We start from the raw sequence: 24,974 nt of genomic DNA on the forward strand, positions 1-24,974 counted from the left end.
ATGGAATAATGCCCATAACATACAGATAGAACAGACACATTGTATATAGATATACATTTGTATGTATATTTTTGCCTTTGGTCCTAGACGAACAATACGTGGGTATGTATAGACCTAAACTTAACAATAATCATTATCGGAATCATCCAGAAACAGAAATCAGAATCAGATAAATGTGTGTGTGTATGTATGTATGTAGTCTACATAGGTACAGGAATATGAATAATCATTTAATCGAAGAATCTAGATGCAATACCAAACCAAAACTAATTCCAATCAAAGCACTCGAAAACTAGTGGCATTATCTTTCTATATACAATTTGCAATATATACTTACAGAAAAAAAAACATACATATATACATATAGTATATCTTTATAGAGTATATAGTAAATAGTATAGCTTAGATTTTAATGTCAACTTCCAACGATAAGCAAACGGGAGGGGAAATTCGTACTACATGTCGTATGATTAATTGAATGGTTTCAGTACTTACGATCCATTATGTAGAGCAAGAAAGAGCGAGAGAGAACGCGAGAGAAAGAGAGAGAGTCTAAGCGAGTAATTAACATAAACTAGTTAATTATGATAACGATAATGATGATGATGATAATACTAACTAAGCAAGTCCTACGAGCCATTTTAGTAGCATGTACTCTTGATATTGACTGATATTTATAATGTACATATAACAATTATATATCCGGATAAAAAAAATTAAATGCATAAACACAGACTTGGTTCAGGGCAAATCTATCTATATAAAGTAGATATTAAGCGAATTCAACTCTCTTTAAAACAATAATAATAACAAAGAAACAAAACAAAAAACACACACACACACATACAAATGAACCGGTTCACACAGTTGAGGTTAAACCAGATAACGAAATTGAATCAGTTCAAAATTTGAATCATGTGATCAACCAAATAACGGTTAGCCGCAAATCCGTAAGAGTTGAACTAAATACTAGCGAAATTTTAATAAAAAAAACAAAACAAAAAACAAGGACATAAAGCAAACGAACGAATAAGAGTTGAAGAAGAAGAAGCAGAAGCGATAAACACATACATAGTATATAAAAAGCGAAATACATAAACTATATTAAAATTATTAATCATTATTGTTGTTGTCTCATGAATATAACATTTGAAATCAAACAAATAATCCGTTTTGTTGTCGTTCTCAACTTTGGCTAACACACTTAACAGTGGGGCAAAATGGTTTGTATTTGCTTATTACAGCGCAAGCAGTTGTAGTGGAACAGCTACCATCAAGCAGTCGACGAAGAGCAAAGAGCTCAGGCAAGCAGTGCATGCAAGCAGTTAAAGGCGCATATTTCAAAATTGAGCACTAAACGTTTATTTTGAATGCAGGTTGGTGTAAGAAACACTTTAAATAAAACATTTTTATATCAACTTAATGTTTATAATAGTTTTAATTTATTTTGCCTATTTATTTATAATCAAAAATTAATTTTCACTTTGTTGTCTCTTGAGATAACTCTATCAAACTTACATTTAGTTAACATTCTGATAAGAAATTGACTCATTTTGGCAGAGATAAATATTCTTTGATGTCTATAAATAGTTGATATTCTTGGAGTTCTCAAGCAGTTTAAGCTGAACCGTGATCACTAGTCGAAGCACACAGTTAGTTAGCTTCTTGACTTCTGGCGCGATCGATCAGAATCAGTTAAACGGCGTGTTTAAAACTCATGTAGTATTACGCACGCTGGCAGAATTAGATGGTCGACGATTTCGCGCTCACGTACTTGTTATCAATCCGCCAATGAGCCGGCAGAAATTACTAAAAACCAAACCACACTCAACGTTTGGCCGGAGTTCAATGTTATCGCGATTACTCGCTCGCTGACTGGCGCAAATGTTTCGCATAAACGTTTCTAATCGTAGTGCCTCATTCTTCAACGCAAAGAGTTTCAGTTAAAAGCACTAGACGAAGTAAATTCCCATGACTAGTGCGAATTTGACAACGGTTGAGGGAAGTACATAAAGTAAAACACACAATCGGGCATAGTTTCTGTCACAATTACACATAAAAGCAATTAATTCAATTGAGAAATCAAACATCATAAATGCGAATCTTATCGCGCTCTCCGATAGCCAGCAGCATATAGCCAACCATCCATTCAGCCCCAAGTCTAGTTCGTTTCCGAGTGCCATAATTTGTGTTTAGTATCGTTTGCCATTGCCATGTCGCAGATCTATCAGCTTTCTGAGGTTGCCGAAAATAATGGCAAGGGCGGCAAACCCGTGTGGATCATCTACAAGGGCAACGTCTACGATGTGACAAGCTTTCTGAAGGATCATCCTGGAGGTGCTGAGCTCATACTCGAGGTGGCTGGCAAGGATGCCACCAAAGCGTTCAATGGTGCCGGACACTCTTCGGATGCGGTTAACGATTTGAAAAAGTACAAAATCGGCGAAGTGGCCATCAATTCACAGCCAACAGCAAAGTCAGCGCCACCAGCAGCAGCTAAATCGCCAGCAAATGAAAAATTGCCACCAAAGGAGCCAATGAAGGAGTCTTCTTCATCCGGTTTTCTGTGCTGTTGTTGAGAGAACAAACATCAACTAAGTCAATGAAGGAGTTGTCCTCATCGGAACGGAGAGAACAAGAGCATCATCATTAATTTGACAACTGAAATAATGATTGTGTTTATTAACATAGTTCAGGTCGTTTTAGTAATTAATTAATTATATAGTAGTTAACTAACACACTCATCCATCATAGTCATTTAACTAATACGAATAGAATATAAGATCAACTTTGCGTATCGCAATTGTGTATAAACTTCAGTTAAGCTTTTCCAAAATAAGCTCGCTTTTCATTTATAATTTTTTGTGTGGTTTTTTTTTTGCACTACATATGTGTATATTCGACTAATTAAGCTGTTTTCTGTTCTGCATCGTCAGCTGTTGTTGTTGTGGGTGATGCCTCCTCTAGCAACACCTCGCATGCCGCATCGTAGAGTTCGGTGGCAAAATTGCTCACACTATTCACAGTACAATTGCGTAGATAATGATAGAAACGACTCGAGCGACGTTCGAGTCCCGCACGTTGCTTTTCGCTGCGACAAATGCTTCGCAATGCCGGCTCATAATCCAAAGCGCGCGACGAAGAGCTGCGCATGCAATAGCTGCCCAGTTGATCCGCCAGACAGATGCTGAAAGCAATCAGTTTTGAATGAGTTGCAAGTTCTGTGTGATTAGTCATATCAACTTACCGCTCCTCGGACTTGTCAAACAGATTGTAGGCATAACCTTTGGCAGCCAAACACGACGTCACCGCTCCCTCGACCAGCGTGTGCGCCAACTCTTCGCCCAGATGCGGCTGCAAACCGTCGCCTCCGCCGTGCTCCTGCTCCAGCAACGCTGCCGTTGAGATGTGCTCATAAAAGTTGGCCAACGTCGACAGCGACGTGGTGTTCTTTGTTGTCGCCGTGCTCAGCCACGTCTTCTTTGGTGAACGACTCTTACGTTTGACGCCAGCACGCGATGCGGGTGCATTAACGCTCTCCAGTTCCTGCAGCAGCGTAGAGCTGCGCATCAGTTCGTTTAGATTCAAACGCAACAGGCGAAAATTGACGGGAAATGGTATGTAATGCTGTACGTTCTGTGTGCACGTGTAGAACTCGTAGAGCCTTTGATGAATGTGCACGCCATCGAGCGTGGCGAGGCGTGCGGACTTGCTGGGCGAACGACTCGGCGATTTTCCCGGTTGCTGCAGCTGCTGTTGCACCTTTGTGGTGTGCGTATCGCCGCCGCTTTGGATGAAGAACTGCAGTTCCATGAGAGTTTTGCGTAGATTCTGTTGATTGTACAGATACAGCGATATCAGTTCGTCCAGCTCAATGGGACAGTCTTCCATCAAAGCGAGCACGGCAAGAAAACGTGAGATATTCAACGCATTGGGCGAATGAAATCTGATTGTGTTCTGTTGCATGAGACGCTGCAGATGCGCACAATTCTCATCGGTGGCCACAATGATGACGGGTCGCTTCGAGCTCGCCGCAAGCGTGTAGATCGCATCCGTGAAACCGGCATCGGTGTTCTCGAACAGTATGTCCGCATCCTCGATGAGTATCAACGATTTGCGCACCTCATCCTCGATGCCCTGCTGACGCTTCGCCTTCAGTCCGTTCAACTGCAGCTTCTGGAGCAACTGTTGCGTTGGCGCTGCGCCCGCTTTGGCATCCTTGCGTATCTGATGCGACTGCGTGGCCTCCTGCAGTTCCTGCATCAGTTTCTTGCCAGTGCGTCGCATGCCCGCATTCACCTCGAGCACATTGAAGTTCATGTCGTTGGCCAGCGCAAAGACTGCGTTCGTTTTGCCACTCGAGCATGGACCCAGCAGCACCATCGTATTGCAGTTGACGCCCATCGAATTGGAGTCGTTGCCAAAGTCCAGCGAGTCGTCGGCAGTTTGAGAAGATCGTTGACCACCGCCACCGCCGGCGCCATTCCAATTGGCGAGAAAGTCACGCAACTCTTGGACGGGCGTCAGATTGACGAGCACCTGCTCGAACAGCAACGGTTTGTACTTCTCGGTGAAGAGCAGCTCGCCATTGGGCGCCGTCGCCGGTGGCTTGACGTTCTCCTCGCTCTGCGTCGACGACTGCTGCTCCATGGAACGTCGAGTGCGTCGTGTGACCACAAAGGATTCACCCATTGGTTGCGTGTCTTGGGCCGCATCAAAGGCGCTAAAGTGTTTGTACTTTTCACGCATTTGATTGTAACACTTGAAGGTGGGAAAACGATCAAAGAGGTTCTTCCAGTTCTTCACCATCGCCCGCTTATTGTCCACCACTGGCAAAGGTGTCCAGCTAAGATTGCGTTTCGGCGCCATCGCAAAATCCAAACGACTGCAACTGGTTATGCTACCAACACTTGGTTTCCGAGCTGTCAACTCTTCCACAACTTCAGCTCTCAGTTTGAACTTCGACTTCGCCACTTTTCGCTCCTCGCGCTGTTCGCTGCCAACATGTGCAATGCGTGGAAAGATCTCGTAAGTTTCCTCATAGTACTGTTCGTAGTTGCGTTGACGATTCTGCTCCTGCCGGATCTTGTCGGGTACTCCAGAGTGTAGGAATTCACGTCGTGCACGCAACGCTGTTGGATCTGGACTTGGTTTTGGCAATTGTCGCACAAAAAGCGGCGCCAATTTCTTTGGCGTAATCGCTGGATTACTATTGTCCAAATCGATGATTTCTATGGATTCTTCTTCTGCTGTTGGTGCTTCGATTGTCGTTGTCGTTGACTGTTTCAATTTGGTGGGACTTGGCTCCAAGTCGTAATCGTAGCGCGCCTTTGAGGCACACGAACGTCTGGGACGTCCCGAAGGCGTCGTGCTGAGCTCCTCCTGCTGCACTTGCGGTGTCTCCAGCAAGCTTTTGCTGTTCCGCGGTCTACGCTTTGGCGTCTCGTTCACAATCTGATCGGCAGTGGTATTTTTTGGTGATATCACCTTGGGAAAGTAGCCCAATAAGCTGTCACGCTTCTTGGTGGGTGAGGACAGTTTATTGAGGAACTCCACCGCTTCCACATCAGCAGCTGCGGCAGTCACAATGCTATCCACATCGGCGCTGGGGCGACGCGTGCGTGGACGACCACGACCACGTTTTGTGGGCGCTGAATGAGGCGCAGGATCCGTTGCTTGCTGTTTACTCAGCTCCGGCTGCGTCAACATTTTCTTCAAGCTGCAAGAAGGTTCAGTTAATTGCTGCAATCTGTTTAGTTAACCGCTTGCTTACCGCTTGGCGCGCTGCTCCATCTGCTGCTCAATGTAATCGCCACGTGCCTCGTCCGCCATGCGTCGCTTGGCGCCGCCTTTGCGTTCATTCCATTCCTGCAGCATTTGCTTGCGTTTCGACTGCGGCGTTTCAGCCGCTCCACTTTCGACTGCATCCTCTGTTGGCGACGCCTGCCCGTTGGCATTGGCGCCCAACGAGCGTTGGCGCGCACCCATCATCAGCTCAAACACGTTTGTGGCGGCAGTTTTTGTTGCTTTCTGTTCAGTCTTGGCAAAGTGTTTCATGATGGACGTTTGTTTATCCCCAACCGCGTTAGGTGTGCTGCTCTTGCGTTTGCCATGTGCTGCTCCAGTTCCCATACCCGTTCCACTTCCATTTTCCCGCGCCGTCTTCTCACGCAGCGGTTGCACGTGGCCGCCGTTTACCGTTGTTGTTGCTGTTGCCGCTGCTGCTTCGGCCTCGGCCAACATTGCTGCACGTCGCTTCTCTTCACGCTTTCTTTTGTGCTTCTCACGATGCTTCTGCTTCACCGAGTTAAGCACTTCCTCCATGTTCTGCAATATCAATTTGGATTTGGCGCTGGGCGGAGCTCTCAATACAAAAGGCGATGTTGCTGTTGCTGTTGCAGCTGACACATTTTTTTGTGGGCGTGGTAAATGCTGCAGCTTCTACTGTTGTTTGCTCACTTGTAAGACAATTTACATCAGTCATTTTTCTGGCGCTTCTCGTTCATAGTTTTTTGTTTTTTTTTTTTTTCTTTTTGGATGATGATTCTTGTGTTTGTGTGTGTTGTGTGTGTGTGTAAGTCAGTGTGTTGTGTGTGTTTATGGTTAGCAGTTAAATATACAAAGCGAAGAACTCATAAGATTTGCAGCAAACAAAACTGGGCAAAAGCTAGCTCTAGCTACGCTACAAAATTACAATAAATAAACAATAAATTTCTATTTTGTGTACCTTCTTGAGTAGCGATTTCTTGAGAAACTTGCACACGCACACACATACATACATACGCGGCTCAACACACAACAACAAGCATTGCACACACAATACCAACAATATATGTATGTAATTAGTGATCCTCACTTTTTTTAATGCACAAATTCAACAACATTTTGGCAGCAGCTCGGCGAAATCACAAGAGTTTTTTGTTGTACTCCAAAATGCAATCAATGGGTGAAAATATGTGGAAAAATGGCGCGAAGGTTTTGCAACACTAGCTACAAGTTGAATTTACAAAACGTACAGATTTATGACAGAAAATATACTCAAATATACCACTTGAATTGACGCTCTGTTGTTTGTACTCTCTTTTTTTTCTAGTTAGTTAAGCATGTTGTAAATGTTTTCTAAATATTAAAACAAAATCAAATGAATTATGGAAAATCTGCCCATGTTTTGTGGCAAACATTCGAAACTATCGAAAAGTAACGATAAATTTCACTTCAGTTGAGGGCAATTTTCGATAGCATGATTCAGCGAGTTGAAAGCTTATGAGAGCAGTATGACGTCACAACTTAATAAAAATTATTGTAATTTACAACTAAAAATAATAAAATGAATAAACATTTGCAGCTGTTAGCATATATAAAATTAAAAGTACAATTTCTTTCACATAACTAATAGGTGTAAAACATAGTTGACGTTATGCGCAGTGAAACAGAAAAAATAAGCAAGAGAGAAAAAAATTTTGGTGATATTCGAATTTGCCGCTACCTCGTAATCAATTGAGAGTGTTTGTTGTCACAAGTATGTGAAATACGCTGCGAAGATTAAAACATTTTTTTTGTCATAAAGAACGTTTTGTAAGTAAAGCCAACAAGTAACTGTTTTTGTTCTGTTTTTTTATGAAACATGTCCGAAACATCGAGCATGGGGAGTTTAGAAAGTGCTGCAACAATGCAACATAAACAAGGCAACAATAACAACACTTGCAATAATAGCAATAACAATGCAGGCGATTATCCCGATGCGATAGCGTCCATTGAACTATTGCGCCAGCACACGCAACGTCTGGCGACGCGGTTGCAGCGGACACATCAGGAGATGAGCAGTCAACAACAACAAGCTGTCGACTTTCCGCTGATCGAGCGACAGGCGCAGCAATTTATGCGAACCTTTATCGCTGCCAAGCCACAGGTGGCGCTACAAGCTGCTCCTATACAACAACAACATCAACGGCAGAACAATATTCAAGCTGTTCCAGTGCCGCTGCAAGTGTGCTTGCCTGCAAATCACTTCCAGAACTCCAAATATGTGCCGCCTTCCCATCGCAACGCGAACGCACAGCAGATCCAACAACAGCAGCCACAACAGCAACCACAACATCAGCAGCTACAACAACAACAACAACAGCAGCAAAAGAAAGCCAAGCGTAAACAAAAAACGCGCGAGGAGCTGAGCGAACAGGTGGATACGCTGACACAGCAGGTGTCGTCGCTCAAGGAGCTGGTGCTAGAGCTAAGTAAATGGCATCCGGATGTGGAATATTACGCCGATTTGCTGATCAAGAACAATGTGGTGCTCTCTCTGATGCCATGGCCACACTTGGGAAATCGCCAACAGGGAGGACAGCGTTCGCGTCACGAGTCTGAAGTGTCCAGCACCACGAGCAACAGCAGCGCTTTGTCACAACCACAGCAATCGAGTGGCACTGAAAATGGAGCTGCTCCATCGCCTCGCCAGAAACGGACGCGATATCGCAAGAAGCAGCGCAACGAGAAGCAGCCGCCACGTTCCATGAAAACGGAGCTGGATGCCATGCGTGGCTATATCAATCGCATTGTGCAACAATATGCGGGCAGTGATGCACACCTGCCGCCAGAGCTGATCTTCAAGGGAGACTTTGGTGATCTCGAGGCGCATGCACAACGCTTGGTGACCGCTGGCTATGGCCGGATTGTGGAGGATGAGATACGCGTGAATCGCAAGAACAATCGTCAGGCATTCATCTCGATGTCCACGGATCGCGAGACGCTCGATCGCGATGGCATTGTGTTGTTGCCGGTGGCACGTCGTTATGCCTTCGATGGCGACACGGTGCGTGCCTTTGTCATGAATCCAGGAGCAACGGTGACGCGCCCAAATGATGCAGCACTTGACAACATCACAGGTGGCAAGGCTTCGTTGTCGCTGGGTAAGTTTAAAGAGCACCACTTTCATAGCAGGGAATTCACTTTTAATTTGCGTTGTACTTTGCAGCTGATGATGAGGAGCCGTCGGAGGAGACGGAATCACAGGATACAGATGATGAGAATGTGGTGGTCATCTCATCGGACAATTGTCCCAAGGCCTTTGTTATTGGAATCGTGCGTCAAACGGAACTGCGTCAAATTGTGGGCAACATTTCGTTCACCAATCCCAACAAACTGTGCGAGAATGAGAACACCGAAGAGGAGCCGCAGCTCTTTTACAAGTTTCGTCCCTTTGATCTACGCATGCCTATGCTGTACATCTCCCAAGCTAGTTGCGCCAGTCACATGGCCAACAAGCAACCCGATGAGATTTGTGGCCTGCTTTATGTGGCGCATGTCTTGGAAACCGATTGCAATGGCCATTGCATTGCTGAGCTGGTGCAGCCCGTGGGTCGTGTGGGCAATCTGGATGATGAACTGAAGGCCATACTCTTTCACAACAATCTGCGCGACATTGTGCCCTTTGAGGAGCGCTTCAATGAGATGTATGCCCAGCCAGCGGCTCCTCTTGGCTCGGATGATCTGTTGAATCGCTTGGATATGCGCAAGCGATGCGTGTTTACCATTGATCCGTTGACAGCGCGTGATCTGGACGATGCCATGTCCATCGAACAGCTGGCGGAGAACGAGTTTGAGGTGGGAGTGCACATCTCGGATGTGGCGCATTATCTGCAGGAGAACAGCGAGCTGGACAACATTGTCAAGGAGCGTTCCACATCGATTTATCTGGCCAACGAGGTCATTCACATGCTGCCGAAACCTTTGTGCTTCCGCTGCTCGCTGCTGCCGGGCGAGGACAAATTCTCATTCTCAGTGTTCTGGCGCATGGATGGCAATGGCAAACAGTTGGCGCAGCCACGTTTCACACGCTCTGTGATCAATTCGTGCACGCAATTTGCCTACGAACATGCCCAGAAGATTATCGATAATCCGCAGGAGAATTTCACCGCCGATGACTTTCCCAACATACTTAACGGCTTCAGTGTCAACGATGTGGTGCAGCGTGTGGCCTGGTTGAATGGCATTGCGAGGAATATGCGTTCGCAGCGATTTGAGAACGGAGCACTCACTATCAACAATGCCAAGGTGCGTTTCACACTCGATCCGCAGAGCGGTGAACCGATTGGCTTTGAGGTGGAGAAGCTGCGCGAAGCGAATCACATGATTGAGGAGTACATGCTGTTGGCCAACCAAGCGGTGGCTCGATTCATACACGATGCCTATCCCAACATCTCTGTGCTGCGCAATCATCCGCCTCCATTGACCAAATCGTTGAAGTCGCTGCGCGAAAAACTTCTCGCCCAGGGCTTGGACTTGGATTATGGTTCGTCCAAAGCGCTGCACGAGAGCATGTTGCGTTTGTGCCGCGAGGCAGCCGATCCAGTGGCCATGTCCGCCTGCCTTAGCCAGCTGCTCATGAAGCCCATGGCACGTGCCAAGTAAGCTATCATAAATCTAACACACTTTGAGGTCAGCTTGTAATGAAAGTTTCTCTTTTTTGCATTCTCAGCTACTTTTGCAGCGAGGGCAAAACACTGCCGAGTGATCTGTGGCATTATGCGCTGGCCATTCCCATCTATACGCACTTCACCAGCCCCATTCGACGTTATCCCGATATCTTGGTGCATCGGTAAGGATAAAATAATAACTATGTATATATAAATCAATCATTATTAAAAGTGACTTTTCTTTGCAGTCTTCTGGCCGCTGCTCTCAATTACTGCCCCGCACCTGGACGCTCTTGCGATGAGCTGGCGAAGCTCACGAAAATCGCCAACGAACGCAAATTCAATGCGAAACAAGCTGGCGATGATTCCAGCAATCTGTTCTTTAAGCGCTATGTGAGCAATCGCCAAGCGATCTACATGCGTGCCGTTGTCATTGAGATCTTCCAGCACATGATGAATGTGGTTACCTTGGAGTCGGGACATGTGATTAGTATTAACTATAAGATGCAACGTGTGCTCATCGATATGCACAATGCGCCCAATCACATTCTGGTCGCCGAGCACAACATGAAACAGCCGCCCTACAAGCTCCAATTGCTCTCCGTTGTGCCCATTCGTCTGATCATCTGGGATGGCAAACTGACGGGTTTTCTGCTGACTGCCGATCAGCGTCAGAAGGGACCAAGCATGGAGCATCCAGGTGCTAGTAATAGCAATAATAATAGTAAGCGACAATTGCAGCCGCAACGTAACAATTACAACCATAAAACTGCCAAGAATCAACTTGTGAAGCATGCTCAGCAGCAGCAGCAACAACATAATCAGGAGCAACAGCAGCGTCGCCATCAGCAACAGCAGCAGCAACAACAGCAACGCATCTTTGCTTTGCGCAAGAATAGTTCTTAAACTCCTCTCAAGAAAAACAACAACAACAAATGAACAACAAACCTCTCAATATCGGCAAATAGATCATACACATATATATTCATTTAGTATATATAAATCATTCTATTTTCCCTCGCTGACAAAATGCCGAAGCGGACGTTTCAACCCAAATTTCGTATGTTCTTTTCATTTCTTGCTTTCTTGTCCAAATTATTACTTTTTGATAGCTGATCCGATTTAATGCCATTTTGAATTTTAGGCCCCCATAAATTTTGAATTCTGTGATGCTCCCTAAACTTGCCCCCCAAGCTCGTAAAAAGACAAAATACCTCAAAAAGAAAAAATGCAAACGAAAAAAAATAGTAAACGACAAATTGTAATCGTCAAACGAATAATTCTATGACAATATCTTTGTGCAGTGCAGTTTTAATACAATATCATAAGTATATATATATATTATATATATATCCATTCAATCATAACAATTTTCTGTTCGCATATGCATCGCAGAACAAAAACTTCAATTTCTACCAGTTACGAAGCTCTGTAAATTAGTTTATTGAGATTGCATCCGGGGGTTTATTAACGTATTATCGAAACATCATTTGTACATATGTACTATATCCCTATATATTTATATATATCTATATATAGATTGAATGTTTGCTTTATACTCCTTCAATTCAATTACCGTATTTTATGTTCATTCACCAAATTGTGTAACACACACCTCAAAATTATATATTAAGTTAAATCGAGTACAATATTATTGAAATTGCAACTTATGAAACCAAAAAAACTGAAAATTAATAATAAAAAAAAAGTTTAGTGTTTAAGCTGTAAGGCGAAAGAAAATGTTTTATTTCCAAGGAAAACTCTTGTATCCAAGGTTTTTGTTTCTATTTAAGTAGCATTTATAATTCCTGAGAATTTTATTGCATCTGATAAAAATTTTAGAAGTTGTAAGAAATCCTTCTGCATGCCAATCTGGTATATTTTGATCTACTTCGAATGTAGTATTTCTAAGATATACCAAGTATGACCCTCGGTATATTTTAAAATTTTTGTGGTATATTTGAAGAGTATTGTCACTAACCATACAATACATAGATGCTTCGCCCAGTACAATTTTTTGTATCATCAAAAACAGTATTATTGCAACCCCAGTCAGTGTTGCCAGATTCTCTGGAGTAAAAGTTGCTAGATTTAAGAAAAAAAGTTGCTAAAAATTGCTAAAAATTATAAAAAAATTGCCAACAAAAATTGCTAAATCTTTTAAATGTTCTTTTTCAAATAGTATGTACATTTTTAAATAATTTGAGAATAAAATATTGAAATTAAAAATTAAAAAATTTAAATAAACAGGATTTCATATCTTCTTTTGTTAACATTACAAAATACTTCGAATTTCGTCCAATTCTTCTGCTTCCTTACTATCCGTGTACTACTTTACTAAGTACTCGTAGGGAAGTACATAATTATGGCAACATTTGTTATGCCTATGTAGTCCAATACATATATAAATATTTTTTTTTAATTATTTTTTTTTAATTATTTTTATTTAATTTTTTTTTTTTTCTTATATAATTAGCTTCTTTATTAAGTATCGAACCAGTACAGCAGGAAGAAAATAGTACTATAACAACACAGCTAAAAATGTATTTTTTTGAACCAAACCTCATATTAGTTTAAGGAGATTATGTGAAGTTTACGATTGGGTTATCGATTTGGCGAAACCTTGACGCTTCAATTGCCTCAACGGTTTAGCTGGTATGAGTCTCCTAGCGAGACTAGCAACCTGTCGCTATATCGGCTCGTATTTTCAATTGTTTAAACTCAAACTAACCTTACATGCAATATCGCATTTAATGTTATAATCATTATATATTATAATATAATGTTATATATTATTATAATATAATGCTCATACAGTTACGTAATTTATGTTTTGCTATATTCATTTGTGAGAATATACGCTCAACTTCAGCGTTCGACCAAGGTAGGGAAAAGATTTTGAGCGCAAAATTTGCTAAATCACTAAAAGGCTTTTGGTTCAAGTAGCTCTTATAATCGAACCGTTGAGTTAAATACAAGTTCCGATTTCATTGTGAACTATTAATCGCAATTTTTGCAGTGAATGGCAAAAAGAGAATACAAAATAAAAGGGTTTTAAGTAAAGTATAAATGAAAAATTGCTAAATTGCTAAAATAGCTAACAAAAAATAAAAAGTTGCTAGATTTGTAGCTAATAGCATTTTCAAAAAAAAAGTTGCAAATATTTTGAAAAGTTGCTAGATCTAGCAACTAAATTGCTAAACTGGCAACACTGACCCCAGTCGGGCCGTGCGCTGCGATTCGAACACCGAGCCTCTTCGGCTCATTCGAAAATTCGAAGCTCTAACGCAGCGCGCAGCGTTGAGTTCAGTCGCAGATCAAATGCGGAGCGATGAGCACGGGCGCATTTCGTTGCGCTCTGCTTTCGTTTCTATGTATGCGTGTATGTATCTACATGCTCGCTTATATCAGTATGTGTATGCATGTGAAGTTTTGCAACGTGCAGTTGCCTCGCAAACGAGCAGCTAGCGCACGTCAATTTTGTTTTGCCGCGACGAAAGTCTCGCAGAAGAGAACAACAACAATTGCTTGCGTTCTATATCTTTGCAGTTGAATGGCACTTGCACAAGGACCGCGTTGGCTTTGCTGGTGGTGTGCAAGCTCAACATGTTGTGGGTCAGGGTTCAACTCCCGATCGAGAACATATGCATATTTTTTTTTTTTTTAATGCGATTTTACTTTTTTCATTTCCTTTTAAGTTAGAAGTAAAATTTAATAACGCATTGATTTTTGATGCTTTACAAATTCCTTTTTGCAAACTCTTTTCAAAACTCTATTTAAAAAAGTTTGAACTTTAAAATTTTGTTTTTTACATTTTAAGATAACAATAACATTTCAATAATAATACAATTTATACAACATAATACAATTACAGAAAAATATTAAAAACATAATTACAATAAAATATTAATTATATATGTTTTTAATATATATATTTAAATTTTTTACCAGTTTTAATTTTAATTTATTAGAAAATTTTTTTTAGCGAAAATTAAAATTAAAACTAAATTCCAAAATTGAATTTATCTTTTAAAAAAAAGATTGAACTTTATAATAATAATAATAATTGTATTATTTATATTTTCTCTAATTTTTTGAAATGTTATTGTTATCTTAAAATGTAAAAAACAAAATTTTAAAGTTAAAACTTTTTTAAATAGAGTTTTAAAAAGTGTTTGCAAAAAGGAATTTGTAAATCATCAAAAATCAATGCGCTATTAGATTTTACTTCTGTGAGTAAACTTGAAAGTGAATGAAAAAAGTTAAATCGAATTAAAAAAAAACAAAACATGCATATGTTCTCGATCGGGAGTTGAACCCTGACCCACAACATGTTGAGCTTGCACACCACCAGCAAAGCCAACGCGGTCCTTGTGCAAGTGCCATTCAACTGCAAAGATATAGAACGCAAGCAATTGTTGTTGTTCTCTTCTGCGAGACTTTCGTCGCGGCAAAACAAAATTGACGTGCGCTAGCTGCTCGTTTGCGAGGCAACTGCACGTTGCAAAACTTCACATGCATACACATACTGATATAAGCGAGCATGTAGATACATACACGCATACATAGAAACGAAAGCAGAGCGCAACGAAATGCGCCCGTGCTCATCGCTCCGCATTTGATCTGCGACTGAACTCAACGCTGCGCGCTGCGTTAGAGCTTCGAATTTTCGAATGAGCCGAAGAGGCTCGGTGTTCGAATCGCAGCGCACGGCCCGACTGGGGTTGCAATAATACTGTTTTTGATGATACAAAAAATTGTACTGGGCGAAGCATCTATGTATTGTATGGTTAGTGGTATTGTTTTATTCAAAATGGATAACGGGTATCTCACAGTCAAGCAATCTCAACTGTAGTTTTCTTACATGTTCTTTTTAGGGTTTCATCGAAATTAAAATGCCCTGTGCATACTTTTTACTTATTTTAACCAAATAGTATATATGCTTCGAAGTACATAAATATAATAGCTTTTTATATTTTTTATTTTTAAATTTTACTTGGTTGAAATGCAAGTTGCCTTAAAAGATAACGAAAAGGCTTTTAGTTTTTATGCGCTTATAAAAGTGGAATCGTAACCTGTTTCCCTGTTTAATCTATAGATTATTGTCATTCACAACAGCCTCCTCAGCCTCAGCCTCCTCATCAATTTCCATATCCTTAGTGCTTCTATAAAATGTCAATAATAAAGTTGGTTTGCTCTGAATGCAGCGCAACCGGTTTAAGTGCTACATTTTAGAGTTTAGTCGGATTTGTATAACTCTGAAAAATGGTAGACTACTGCCATTTCTTATAGATATTACGCTCCAAACTAAATAAATGATATGACGAATAAGACAAATAGTAACTAGTTCTCTAAACGTTGGTATGATTCAAATTTTTAGACTAGTAGAATGTCTTAAGCGATCTTGAACACACGCGTTCTGGAAGTTAACTTCCTCTGTAATTATAATTTAGTATCTCAGTTCTCATGATCTGCTGCATTTAGCACATTTCCCACATTAACTCCACACGTGGATGACTCACAATGAACTCCTATATTCATATTTATACTCGTAGTTCTACTTGGCAACTCATTTCTGCCCTCTGGTAAACTTGGGGCATTCCCCGAGAAGTGAGAGAGATACTAGAGAGAGAACTGCGTATGACGCTGTTATATACAACGCAGAATAAAACAAATCAATACCCAAAAGATTTTTGAGCTGACCTTCGTGTTATAAACGCGTGACGGGACGTTTGACGGTCTCAGACGCGTTTCAATCTCAGAGTCGATCGGACAACAAGTTCGTACCGCACACCACAAAAACCAAAAAAAATATAATGAAAAGCTTCAACATGTTTGGTAAGTTATTAAAAGCAAACAAATAGATAACTTATCGAAATTATTCGCTAACTGAAGCTGCTTTTATAGCAATGCTGATCTTGCTGATCGCAGCAGTCGGAGCTGCTCCACAATTCCCCGGTTGGGATCAGAACTTGGCCAGCACTTTTGTCCGAGGTAGACCCATTGAAACGGGATCTACGACAACAACGCCAGCACCGACTGCCTCGCCACAAATCCAGGCCTGCATCCAATCCTGTCCAGCGACCAGCGAATACAATCCCATTTGTGGCAGCGACAATGTCAACTATTACAACGGTGGACGCTTCGATTGTGCTGTACGATGTGGTCTAAGTAAGTTCGATTCATTAAGTAAAGGAAGCAGATTAATGTAACTACTTTGTAATCCTCAGATATTCGTCGTCTACACTTGGGTATCTGCACTCCTCCTCCCACCGGTTAGAGAGGGATTTCTCTCTCATTTCATAGACTACTCTCAAGCTGATTATCAGCTCAATGTTCACCTCACCGCATGACCTCAGCAGTTCTGAATAAACAACTAAGAGAGAGAGAGAGGATTTGCTTGATTCTGGAATCATGCTAACTTGAACTGTATAAATTGATATAGGCATAGTATAAAATAAGCTAATAAAACTGAATTTAAATTTATGAAGTGACTTAAGAACAGTCTGTATTTGACTAAGAAATACGTGGTAACTTTTTACGGCATTTTAAAGCTGAAATTTAGTAACTATATACAACATTTCTAAGCTGAAATTTCAGTTGAGAACTAAAGGTTTTAAACCAAGCCTAATGTTTATAATAGAATCATTTAAACTTAGTTTATTACGTACAAGATTATTAACGCAACATTGTAAAATTTGTAGGAAACTTTCTGTTTGAAATGTACTCAATTAAGCCAATTTGATTGCTTTTCTTTAGAAGCAAAGGTAAAATTCCCAGCTTGGCTTAGTTTATTAACTAATCATAATGAAATTTCCAGGAAACTTTCAGTTTAGAATGTATTTAATGTGAGTTGAAGCTTTAACTCAATTCAGCAAATTTAACTACTTTTCTTTAGAAACAAAGATAAAAATCCCCAACTTGAAATCGAAGTGTTGAGTGTTTAAAGAGACAGATCGACACAGCTGTTGATGAGTCTATAATATAAACAGACAGATCATTAAGAGCTAACTTTTGTCACTTATTACACACTTTTTTACAAACTGATCACACCCTTCTCTTTGCTTTGTCTACCGGGTATGAAAACATACACATTAATTCGCCGAGATTTTCAAGCTTTGTCTTATCTAATGTTGTCGACGCAATTCCAGTCGCAGTTGGCACTTCAAACCGTTTGCCACGCTGTAAGCTGAGCTACACATCGAGAGAGGGACCAAGAGAGATCGAAAGAGATGTTGAAACCGGGATTAGTTCACATATGCGGTAAGCTCTGCGAATTTGCGCATAATGAAATGGCATTGGAAAACTCTAAGCTGTGTATGTTTAGCTGTGCTGCTGCTGCTATCGCTGGCATTGGCACAGCCCGTTGACTACTCCAATCCCAAGTCACAGGTGGAGTACATTAGTGTGCAGCCCGGAGGGAAGCCAAGGATTGTGCCCATCACAAGGCCACCTCTGATTGATTTGACGCCACCGCCGCCGCCAGGGGATACCAAGAGCTTCACCTACAACGCCGAGACGCAGACCTGGACGAAGATCAATCCCCATGAGCCGCCGCCACAAGAGGGCACGCTCATCTGGAATCAGAGCAATGACAAGTGGTTGACCAATGTGCCGTCTTAAAATAAATACAAATATTTTAATCAGTTATACAGAGTATAGTATTTCTTAACGATGATGATGCCGCTGATGATGACGCAGTGTCTCCGCTGTTGACGAGGGCGTTGTCTGCTGTTGTTGCTGCTTCATGCGGCACAATTCGTCGGCGCTGTAGTTGAGCTTGCGCATTGCATTCTCGGCAAATCGATCGAACTTTGTGCTCAACTGTGTCAATTGCTCCTTGAGCGTTTGCACCTCGGCACGCCAATCGTTGGCCTGATTCTTCAGCTTCACAATTGTTTCCTGCTCCTGTCGCAGCTGTTGTGGCACATTCGTAGCCGAGCGTGGACGCAGCAACTCGTTCATTTGAAAGAATTGCGTCTGTGTGGCATACTTGGCATCTTGTGGCGTCTGCTGTCCCAGCAACTGTTGCTGCTGTTGTTGCATCTGCGCGGATTCGGAGTTATCCTTTTGTCGCTGCAAACTGCGACTAAACATGTGATAGTTTGTCTCAAACTGTCGTCGTCGGATGCTCATATTGCGATCTCGTCGCTCGGCCACCAGTTTATATATATTCAGCTTAATGTCCTCGGGCAGCTGAGAACGATCCCGAGGATCATTGGGACGCACCGTGAACTGCAATTTGTCACGCGAAGTGCGCAACAAAGCTTTTCTCTTACAGTAATGCACGAGCGGCGCATTTCGCAGCAACCTCGAGAAGAAGAAACTTTCGAGACGTGACACCAACTCCGCCTGACGCACTAGACGATCCAACGTGGCCGAAACTTGAAGTCCTTGAATGTCGCTGACAGCCAGACCCAACATCAGATTGGTTAAAATCACCGTCACCAACAGCACAAAGGAGAGAAATATGATGTGTGCAGTAACGGGATATTTGACCGCATAGTCGCCATAAAAGATATCCTCAAACTCCAGTTCACCCGACATCATGGTGAAGGACTTGAGGAAACACCACGTAATATTCTCAAAGGCCGGATAATCATTGAACAGCACAGCGAAGCTCAAACCAAAGGCAATCAGCAGACAGATGTAGGCGAGCAGGAATTTGGCAAAGTTGACAGCAACTATTAGGGAGAAGAAATTAAATGAGTTTCTTTATTATCCAGCTATAACTTTGATGACTTACCCTTGGTAAACATTTGCACGTAGACACCAAAGATGGGAAAACGACCCACGAGCATCATCAGCTCCAGCCAGACGAGCAGAATGACAACGGCAGCCACATGATGCTGCCATTTGGGCACTGTCAGCAGATCACCTGTCCACAGTATCTCCGGCGTCTGTAAAGCATTGAAAACTTGTTAGACAATTCTTTTATAAAACGTTAATAAGTAGAAATCTGCAGCTAAAGTGTGTGAGATAGTTGTATAATCATTTTTAGTGAATCCAAAACAAATGTAAATTTTTTATTGCGAACACCTTTAGAACATTATAAATTCTTGTTAACAGAAAAGTCGCAATAACATTACAGTCTTATATTAGGGTTGTTTGCTTAACAGGATCCTAAGAACATGTTAAACTGTTCTTAACAGAACATTAACATTAACGCTTGACAGAAACGTTGAGTGCGTCTTAACAGAGCTGTTAAATTTAGTACTGTTAAAGCAGATCTGTTTCTTTAGCAACAACTATCAAGTTACAAGCCGATCGTGTTTAAACTTTTAGAATTCATAAATAATATTGTTGTAAGTTTGTTATACCAAAATTGTGGTTTTTATCTGGTTTGCTGTTGAATAGGCTAAATCTTAAAACAAACTTGAATTGCTTGCAAAGATAACAGGATTCGTGAAAGCAATCTATAATTTAAGATCTAAGAATTCTTATATATAGCCGACAGACGGATGGATAAACATGGATAAATTGTTTCGTCTGTTGACGGTATTATAGTTTTAAAGGTTGTGTTTTCAGCAGGTTTTGAAAGTAATTTCAATCTTCTAATAAACTTGTTTCGAACTTCTGACGAATACAAAATTTGAATATTCTTTTGAATATTCTAAGCTGTTGCAATCTTCCAACGATGTGATGTCAACGGACCTTCTCTCGAATATTTTCAATTATTTTTTTTGCAGCACTTTCAATTGTTGAATTAAGTCCTTTGTATCTTCTGAACCTCGCTCAATATTTTACCGAAGCTATTTCAATCTTTTAAAGCTCTTTTAATATTCTAATAAAGTTTTTTTAATTCTTTTACGAAGGGTATAAATCCTTCTTCTCCCTGTTACATATGATTCCTCTTAGTACAAGGTTAAAATACTTCTCAACTTTGTTTCTATCATGTCTAATAACTTACCACACACAACATGACCCCAAAGACAATGGTCCACTGCAGCCAGTTCTCCCAGTACTTGGCATAGCCATGCAGTCCGTGCGCCATTTGGAAGACTTCTTTCCCGAGCAGCAGCAGATTGAGCACTATGACAAAGTAGCCCACACTGGAGACGTAGCCAGGTGCTTGACACGATTGTTCGCTCTCCTTGCAACTGCGCGTATAGACACCGATTACATAGAAAGTGAAGAGAAGCACGAAGCAAGTGTGATAGGCCAAACTCAAAAGAAAGAATTTGCGTATGCGTCGCCACTTGAGGAACAGAAATGTCTCGCACAGCGGATGCATCAGAATCCGTTTCTGGCCAACTTCAATGAGTGTCAGCATCAGCTCTGTTTCGCCTTTGTCCATGGACGAGCTGGGCACCAGCAGGCGAAAGTCTAGTTTAATCTGACAATCAACGTCGCCAATTTCATGATCGTTCGCCTTGATTGAGTTGTCCAACTTTTGCATGAGCTTCGGTATAACTTCCGGACAGCGACGCACTATGAACGTTAGAGCTGAAGTGTGTCCGTCTGTGCGAGCCGTGATATCAGCGCCGTGCTCTGGGAAAGGAAGGAGAATAGTATTAGACCAGATTGTCCATAAACATAGATTAGCGTACAAGAGTTTTCCCTAATTTGTGTGTCTCTAACTCGTACAATATCTGACAACAGACATACAGATGACTTATCTCGCTTAACTGCCACGTTTCTTTACATTACTTATAGCTAACAGCCACAGTATGTTTAGCACCTAAATTTGTTGAGTTTTTATGATTATTTACCTCAAATAAGAATCATACTCCATTTATTTCCAAACATTTCTTAGCTCTATAATTATCTCGCTTAAATGCCAGTAGCCTCATTTCATTTAACTGATACTTTTCTTTATGTTACTTATAGATAACAGCTACACAATGTTTAGTACCTAAATTAGTTGGGTTTTTATGAATATTTATCTCGAATAATAAACATACTCCATTTATTTCCAAACATTTCATAGCTCTATAATTATCTCGCTTAAATGACAGTAGCCTCATCTCGTTTAATTGCCTCATTTGTTTACCCTACTCATAAACAACAAACAATACACATTTCTTTTAGGTACTAAATAAAGTTAGTTTTGTTTTATATATTGTATATATTTATCTAAAATAGCAACCGTACTCTATTTAGTACCAAACCTTTCTTAGCTCTATAATTATCTCGCTTAAATGCCACACTTACTACAAAAATTAGCTTAGTGGCCTTTTTATCATAGTCATGCTCAAATAGTTCTCCTTCTACGCTTTAACCAACTCAGTCTTAACGCTGTGTCACTTAGCTGTCAATTTCTCAGTTACAGTTGAGGCCACCAAGCGGGGTATGAATCTTCTTATATAGTCTTTACTTTTCTTGGCTGTCGCATGAGTTTTTAATTGACTCTAAGATATCATGCAAGCAGTCTTCATAAAAGACTCACCTATAAAGGTGTAAACACAGCTGCTGAATTCGTTAAGTGCAGCTATGTGCAGTGGCGTGTATCCGTAATCATCCGCCTTGTTGACATCGGCACCTGCCTTAAGCAGCGCATTGCAGCAGTCGAGACAACGTGATTGCTTCACGATGGCAGCGTGGAGAGCGGTGCGTCCATCACGGTAGACGGCATTCACATTGGCGCCGTATTTCAGCAGAATTTCCACGGTGCCAATCGACTGCGAGAGACAGGCGAGATGCAGTGGCGTCTGTTGGCTCGCATTCCGGCAGTTGACATCCGCACGGTGCTCCAAAAGCAATCTCACACACTCGGCATAATCATTTTCAGCCGCTACAATGAATAAGAAAAAGAAATGAATCAGTGTCAGTTTTAGTCTGGGGCTGTAAATAAGAGTTAATTAAACATGTGACAAAAATTGGACTCTAAAAAATATATAAAGATTACAAACAATTTTCACACTCTCTTCTTTTTTGAGGAATTAATTTATATTTGTTGAATAAAATAATAAAAGCGAAGATCTCTGAATTTACGACTGCATAGATTATATATGGGTAATTCTCTGTCGGAATTTCTTTAAAAAAAAAAGTAAGGGTTATTCTTGTAGCTTTGGATTAACACTATATTTTGAGCTAAGATTGATTTTTAGAAACTTGCTCTATTTTACGACAAAATATATAAATTCGTTGATTTTTAGACTTGCCTGCGAGTTTGTTTATTTTTGCAATTATCTCAAAATATAAAAATAATTCCAAAATCATTCTTAGCTTAAATTAAAGTACTATAATCAGGAGCCTTCTTCATCATCATCAAAATAAAAAATGTTTTTGTATATGTTTTTTTTCATTTATCTTCTGTAGTTCAATTGAATTTAACTTTAACTTTAAATTCTTATAGTACAATATTTAATAATAGGTTTATATTATTAACTTTCCGTTGGATTAAAAAAAAATAAAATAAAAAGGTTAATATTATGAATAATAAATTTAGAAATTTTTAAGAATTCAAAAATTACGATTTACTTTTAATTTTAAAAAAAAAATGTATTGTTTCAAATTTTTTTAGAACTGACATTTTAGAATTATAAAAACATAAACTGTCGCTGATTTTACTTGTGGCAGCCACTTGTTGGACTTACCCAAATGTAGCGCCGTCACTTTGCCTTCCCCGAATTGGGATCGCACATCAGCGTTGTGATTCAGCAGCAGCTCGACGCACTTGGTGAATCCCGATGCAGAGGCGGTGTGCAGTGGCGTCTCCGTGTACACTTGTGGGGTATTCGGATCGGCGCCGTACTTCAAAAGAATTTCCACGCAGTCGACGGCATTGCCATCGATGGCATAATGCAAAGCAGATCGCCGCTCAATGCCAATGTTGATGTTCGCCTTGCGACGCAGCAGCAACAGAATGCATTCCACGCTCTTCGAACTGTGAGAAAGAGAGAAATGAGAAAGCTGCAGACAACGACTCGATTTCGAGATATCCGTTAAAGATTACATCCTACATTGCTCTGTGAGACAGACACATGATTAAGATAACATTTCGATATCTTCATGAATGATAATCCACAAAGAATTTTAAAAATTTCCCATTAAACTACAAATGTTTCTAAAATTTATACCTAGCTGCGGCTAAAAACGCATAAATACCTCACAATACATTAAAATAAGTACCTTAAGTATTTTTACTTCTCAGCGTGAACTACTAATTGATATTAGACACATGATTTCATGATGAAGATTTCCCAGATATCTTCAAAGATGCCACGTTTTTAACACATAGAAACTGACCATTGCCAATGTACATTCTTTCAACGCGTCTTCTATCTCTCTTTGCACTTGTTGTAAATATTATTACTAACATACACTACCCCACTACCGTATGACTACAGGGTATAAAAAGTACTAACTAATTTTCGCACTTTACCTTGCAGCGCAGTGCAGTGGCGTCACTTCCTTCTTGGCATCCCAGCGATTCGGATCGGAGCCACGATCGAGCAGCACCTTGGCAATGGGCGCATTGGCGCGACAGCAGGCAAAGTGCAGCGGAGTGCGTCCTCGATTGTCGGCAGCATTTGGATCCGCATTGTAGTGTGTGAGCAGATATATGACGTTTTCCACCGAACCATAGAGGGCGCTGCAAATTAGCGCCAAGTTGCAATCGCTCGGCTCAATCAGCAATTCTGTGAAGAAGGGAATGAAATGGAAGAGAAAGGAAAAAGTGAAACTGATTTGATGCTAAGGAATGTACATATGTACATACATACATATTTTGATTGACTTACCCATGAAGCAGGCCGATTTAACCATTTCCAGTATGGGGACGCCATTGGGCAGCAGCGAGAGCGACTCGTCAATCTCTTGCGGCTGCCACAGCACCTGGTTTTGTTGTTGCCTGGCGAATATCTCGTGCGCTTCATTGCTAAATACGGCATCGCTGTTGGCCTCGCTGGAGATGCTGCGCTTATCAAACAGCAGGTCCATGTCGGCCGCCCCTTCGCTCTCCGAGTTCCATTTCAAATCGTTTTCCTGCCAAAACAAACAACAAGCACGACGCAGCCCAATTATAATTACCCGCAAAAAAACAAACAAACCAATCGATAATTATCGAAGTGGGGGAAGAGTGGAGATCGACGCATCACTTACGATGATGGAAAAGCGCACATTCTCCATTCTCCACTTGATGTTGTTGTTGTTATTCTTTCGTTTGGTATTGTTGATGTGTTTACAGTTTGTGGCTGGCCTACAAAAACTACAGAATTTGCATGAACGCTTTTCTTTTGCGGCACACTTTCTGATTGTACATATGTATTAATTGGGCCTGCAATCAATCTTTTGATCAGCCTGTCGTCATCGACAGATGTTGATCAGTCGCCGCCTCCCACTCCAATCCTCTCACTCCCTTTTGCCGACCAAATGGTTGCCACAATATTATTCTTTGCGTTTTCGGAAATTGTAGCACTTCTCAATAGCTACTGCCTGTGGCTGCGTTGAGATTTTTGTTTATTTCCAAATCTCCAAAATATTGAATTGTTTTCCAAACCGCCTCTCGCGTGTTGTACGTGCAAATTATTACACCTTCCCCCGTCTGCTGCGTCGCCCACACTTTTTTCGTTTGCTCTTAACCGTTTCTACCGTTAATCGCGTTCCGCACCCGACGAG

General features: G+C 41.1%; 6 protein-coding genes across 6 annotated transcripts; 4 read left to right on the forward strand and 2 right to left on the reverse strand.

Annotated features, from left to right (window-relative positions):
- Positions 1 to 1,590: 1,590 nt before the first annotated feature.
- Positions 1,591 to 3,007, forward strand: LOC133843790 (cytochrome b5). Its single transcript, XM_062277482.1, has one exon. It carries the CDS (start codon positions 2,214 to 2,216, stop codon positions 2,577 to 2,579), a length of 366 nt encoding a protein of 121 aa, XP_062133466.1. The 5' UTR covers positions 1,591 to 2,213; the 3' UTR covers positions 2,580 to 3,007.
- Positions 2,650 to 6,989, reverse strand: LOC133843787 (enhanced level of genomic instability 1). The gene is made up of 4 exons (XM_062277478.1): positions 6,857 to 6,989; positions 5,774 to 6,458; positions 3,248 to 5,719; positions 2,650 to 3,187 (listed from the first exon to the last, which is right to left on the reverse strand). The coding sequence occupies exons 2-4, from the start codon at positions 6,322 to 6,324 to the stop codon at positions 2,908 to 2,910; spliced, it is 3,303 nt and encodes a 1,100-aa protein (XP_062133462.1). The 5' UTR covers positions 6,325 to 6,458; positions 6,857 to 6,989; the 3' UTR covers positions 2,650 to 2,907.
- Positions 6,990 to 7,479: 490 nt separating this feature from the next.
- Positions 7,480 to 11,685, forward strand: LOC133843786 (DIS3-like exonuclease 2). Its single transcript, XM_062277477.1, has 4 exons — positions 7,480 to 8,906; positions 8,972 to 10,403; positions 10,475 to 10,594; positions 10,661 to 11,685. Exons 1-4 carry the CDS (start codon positions 7,625 to 7,627, stop codon positions 11,316 to 11,318), a joined length of 3,492 nt encoding a protein of 1,163 aa, XP_062133461.1. The 5' UTR covers positions 7,480 to 7,624; the 3' UTR covers positions 11,319 to 11,685.
- Positions 11,686 to 16,119: 4,434 nt separating this feature from the next.
- LOC133840935 (uncharacterized) lies at positions 16,120 to 16,898 on the forward strand. Its single transcript, XM_062273132.1, has 3 exons — positions 16,120 to 16,250; positions 16,320 to 16,583; positions 16,643 to 16,898. The coding sequence occupies exons 1-3, from the start codon at positions 16,229 to 16,231 to the stop codon at positions 16,690 to 16,692; spliced, it is 336 nt and encodes a 111-aa protein (XP_062129116.1). The 5' UTR covers positions 16,120 to 16,228; the 3' UTR covers positions 16,693 to 16,898.
- A 644-nt stretch (positions 16,899 to 17,542) lies between these two features.
- LOC133840936 (uncharacterized) lies at positions 17,543 to 18,062 on the forward strand. The gene is made up of 2 exons (XM_062273133.1): positions 17,543 to 17,675; positions 17,740 to 18,062. The coding sequence occupies exons 1-2, from the start codon at positions 17,645 to 17,647 to the stop codon at positions 18,033 to 18,035; spliced, it is 327 nt and encodes a 108-aa protein (XP_062129117.1). The 5' UTR covers positions 17,543 to 17,644; the 3' UTR covers positions 18,036 to 18,062.
- Positions 18,032 to 24,965, reverse strand: LOC133840932 (transient receptor potential channel pyrexia). The gene is made up of 8 exons (XM_062273128.1): positions 24,459 to 24,965; positions 24,098 to 24,341; positions 23,740 to 23,995; positions 22,952 to 23,241; positions 21,802 to 22,146; positions 20,323 to 20,903; positions 19,159 to 19,312; positions 18,032 to 19,096 (listed from the first exon to the last, which is right to left on the reverse strand). The coding sequence occupies exons 1-8, from the start codon at positions 24,483 to 24,485 to the stop codon at positions 18,081 to 18,083; spliced, it is 2,913 nt and encodes a 970-aa protein (XP_062129112.1). The 5' UTR covers positions 24,486 to 24,965; the 3' UTR covers positions 18,032 to 18,080.
- Between the last annotated feature and the right edge of the window lie 9 nt (positions 24,966 to 24,974).

The sequence above is a fragment of the Drosophila sulfurigaster genome, chromosome 3, assembly GCF_023558435.1.
Source record: "Drosophila sulfurigaster albostrigata strain 15112-1811.04 chromosome 3, ASM2355843v2, whole genome shotgun sequence".
Classification (NCBI taxonomy): Eukaryota; Metazoa; Arthropoda; class Insecta; order Diptera; family Drosophilidae; genus Drosophila; species Drosophila sulfurigaster.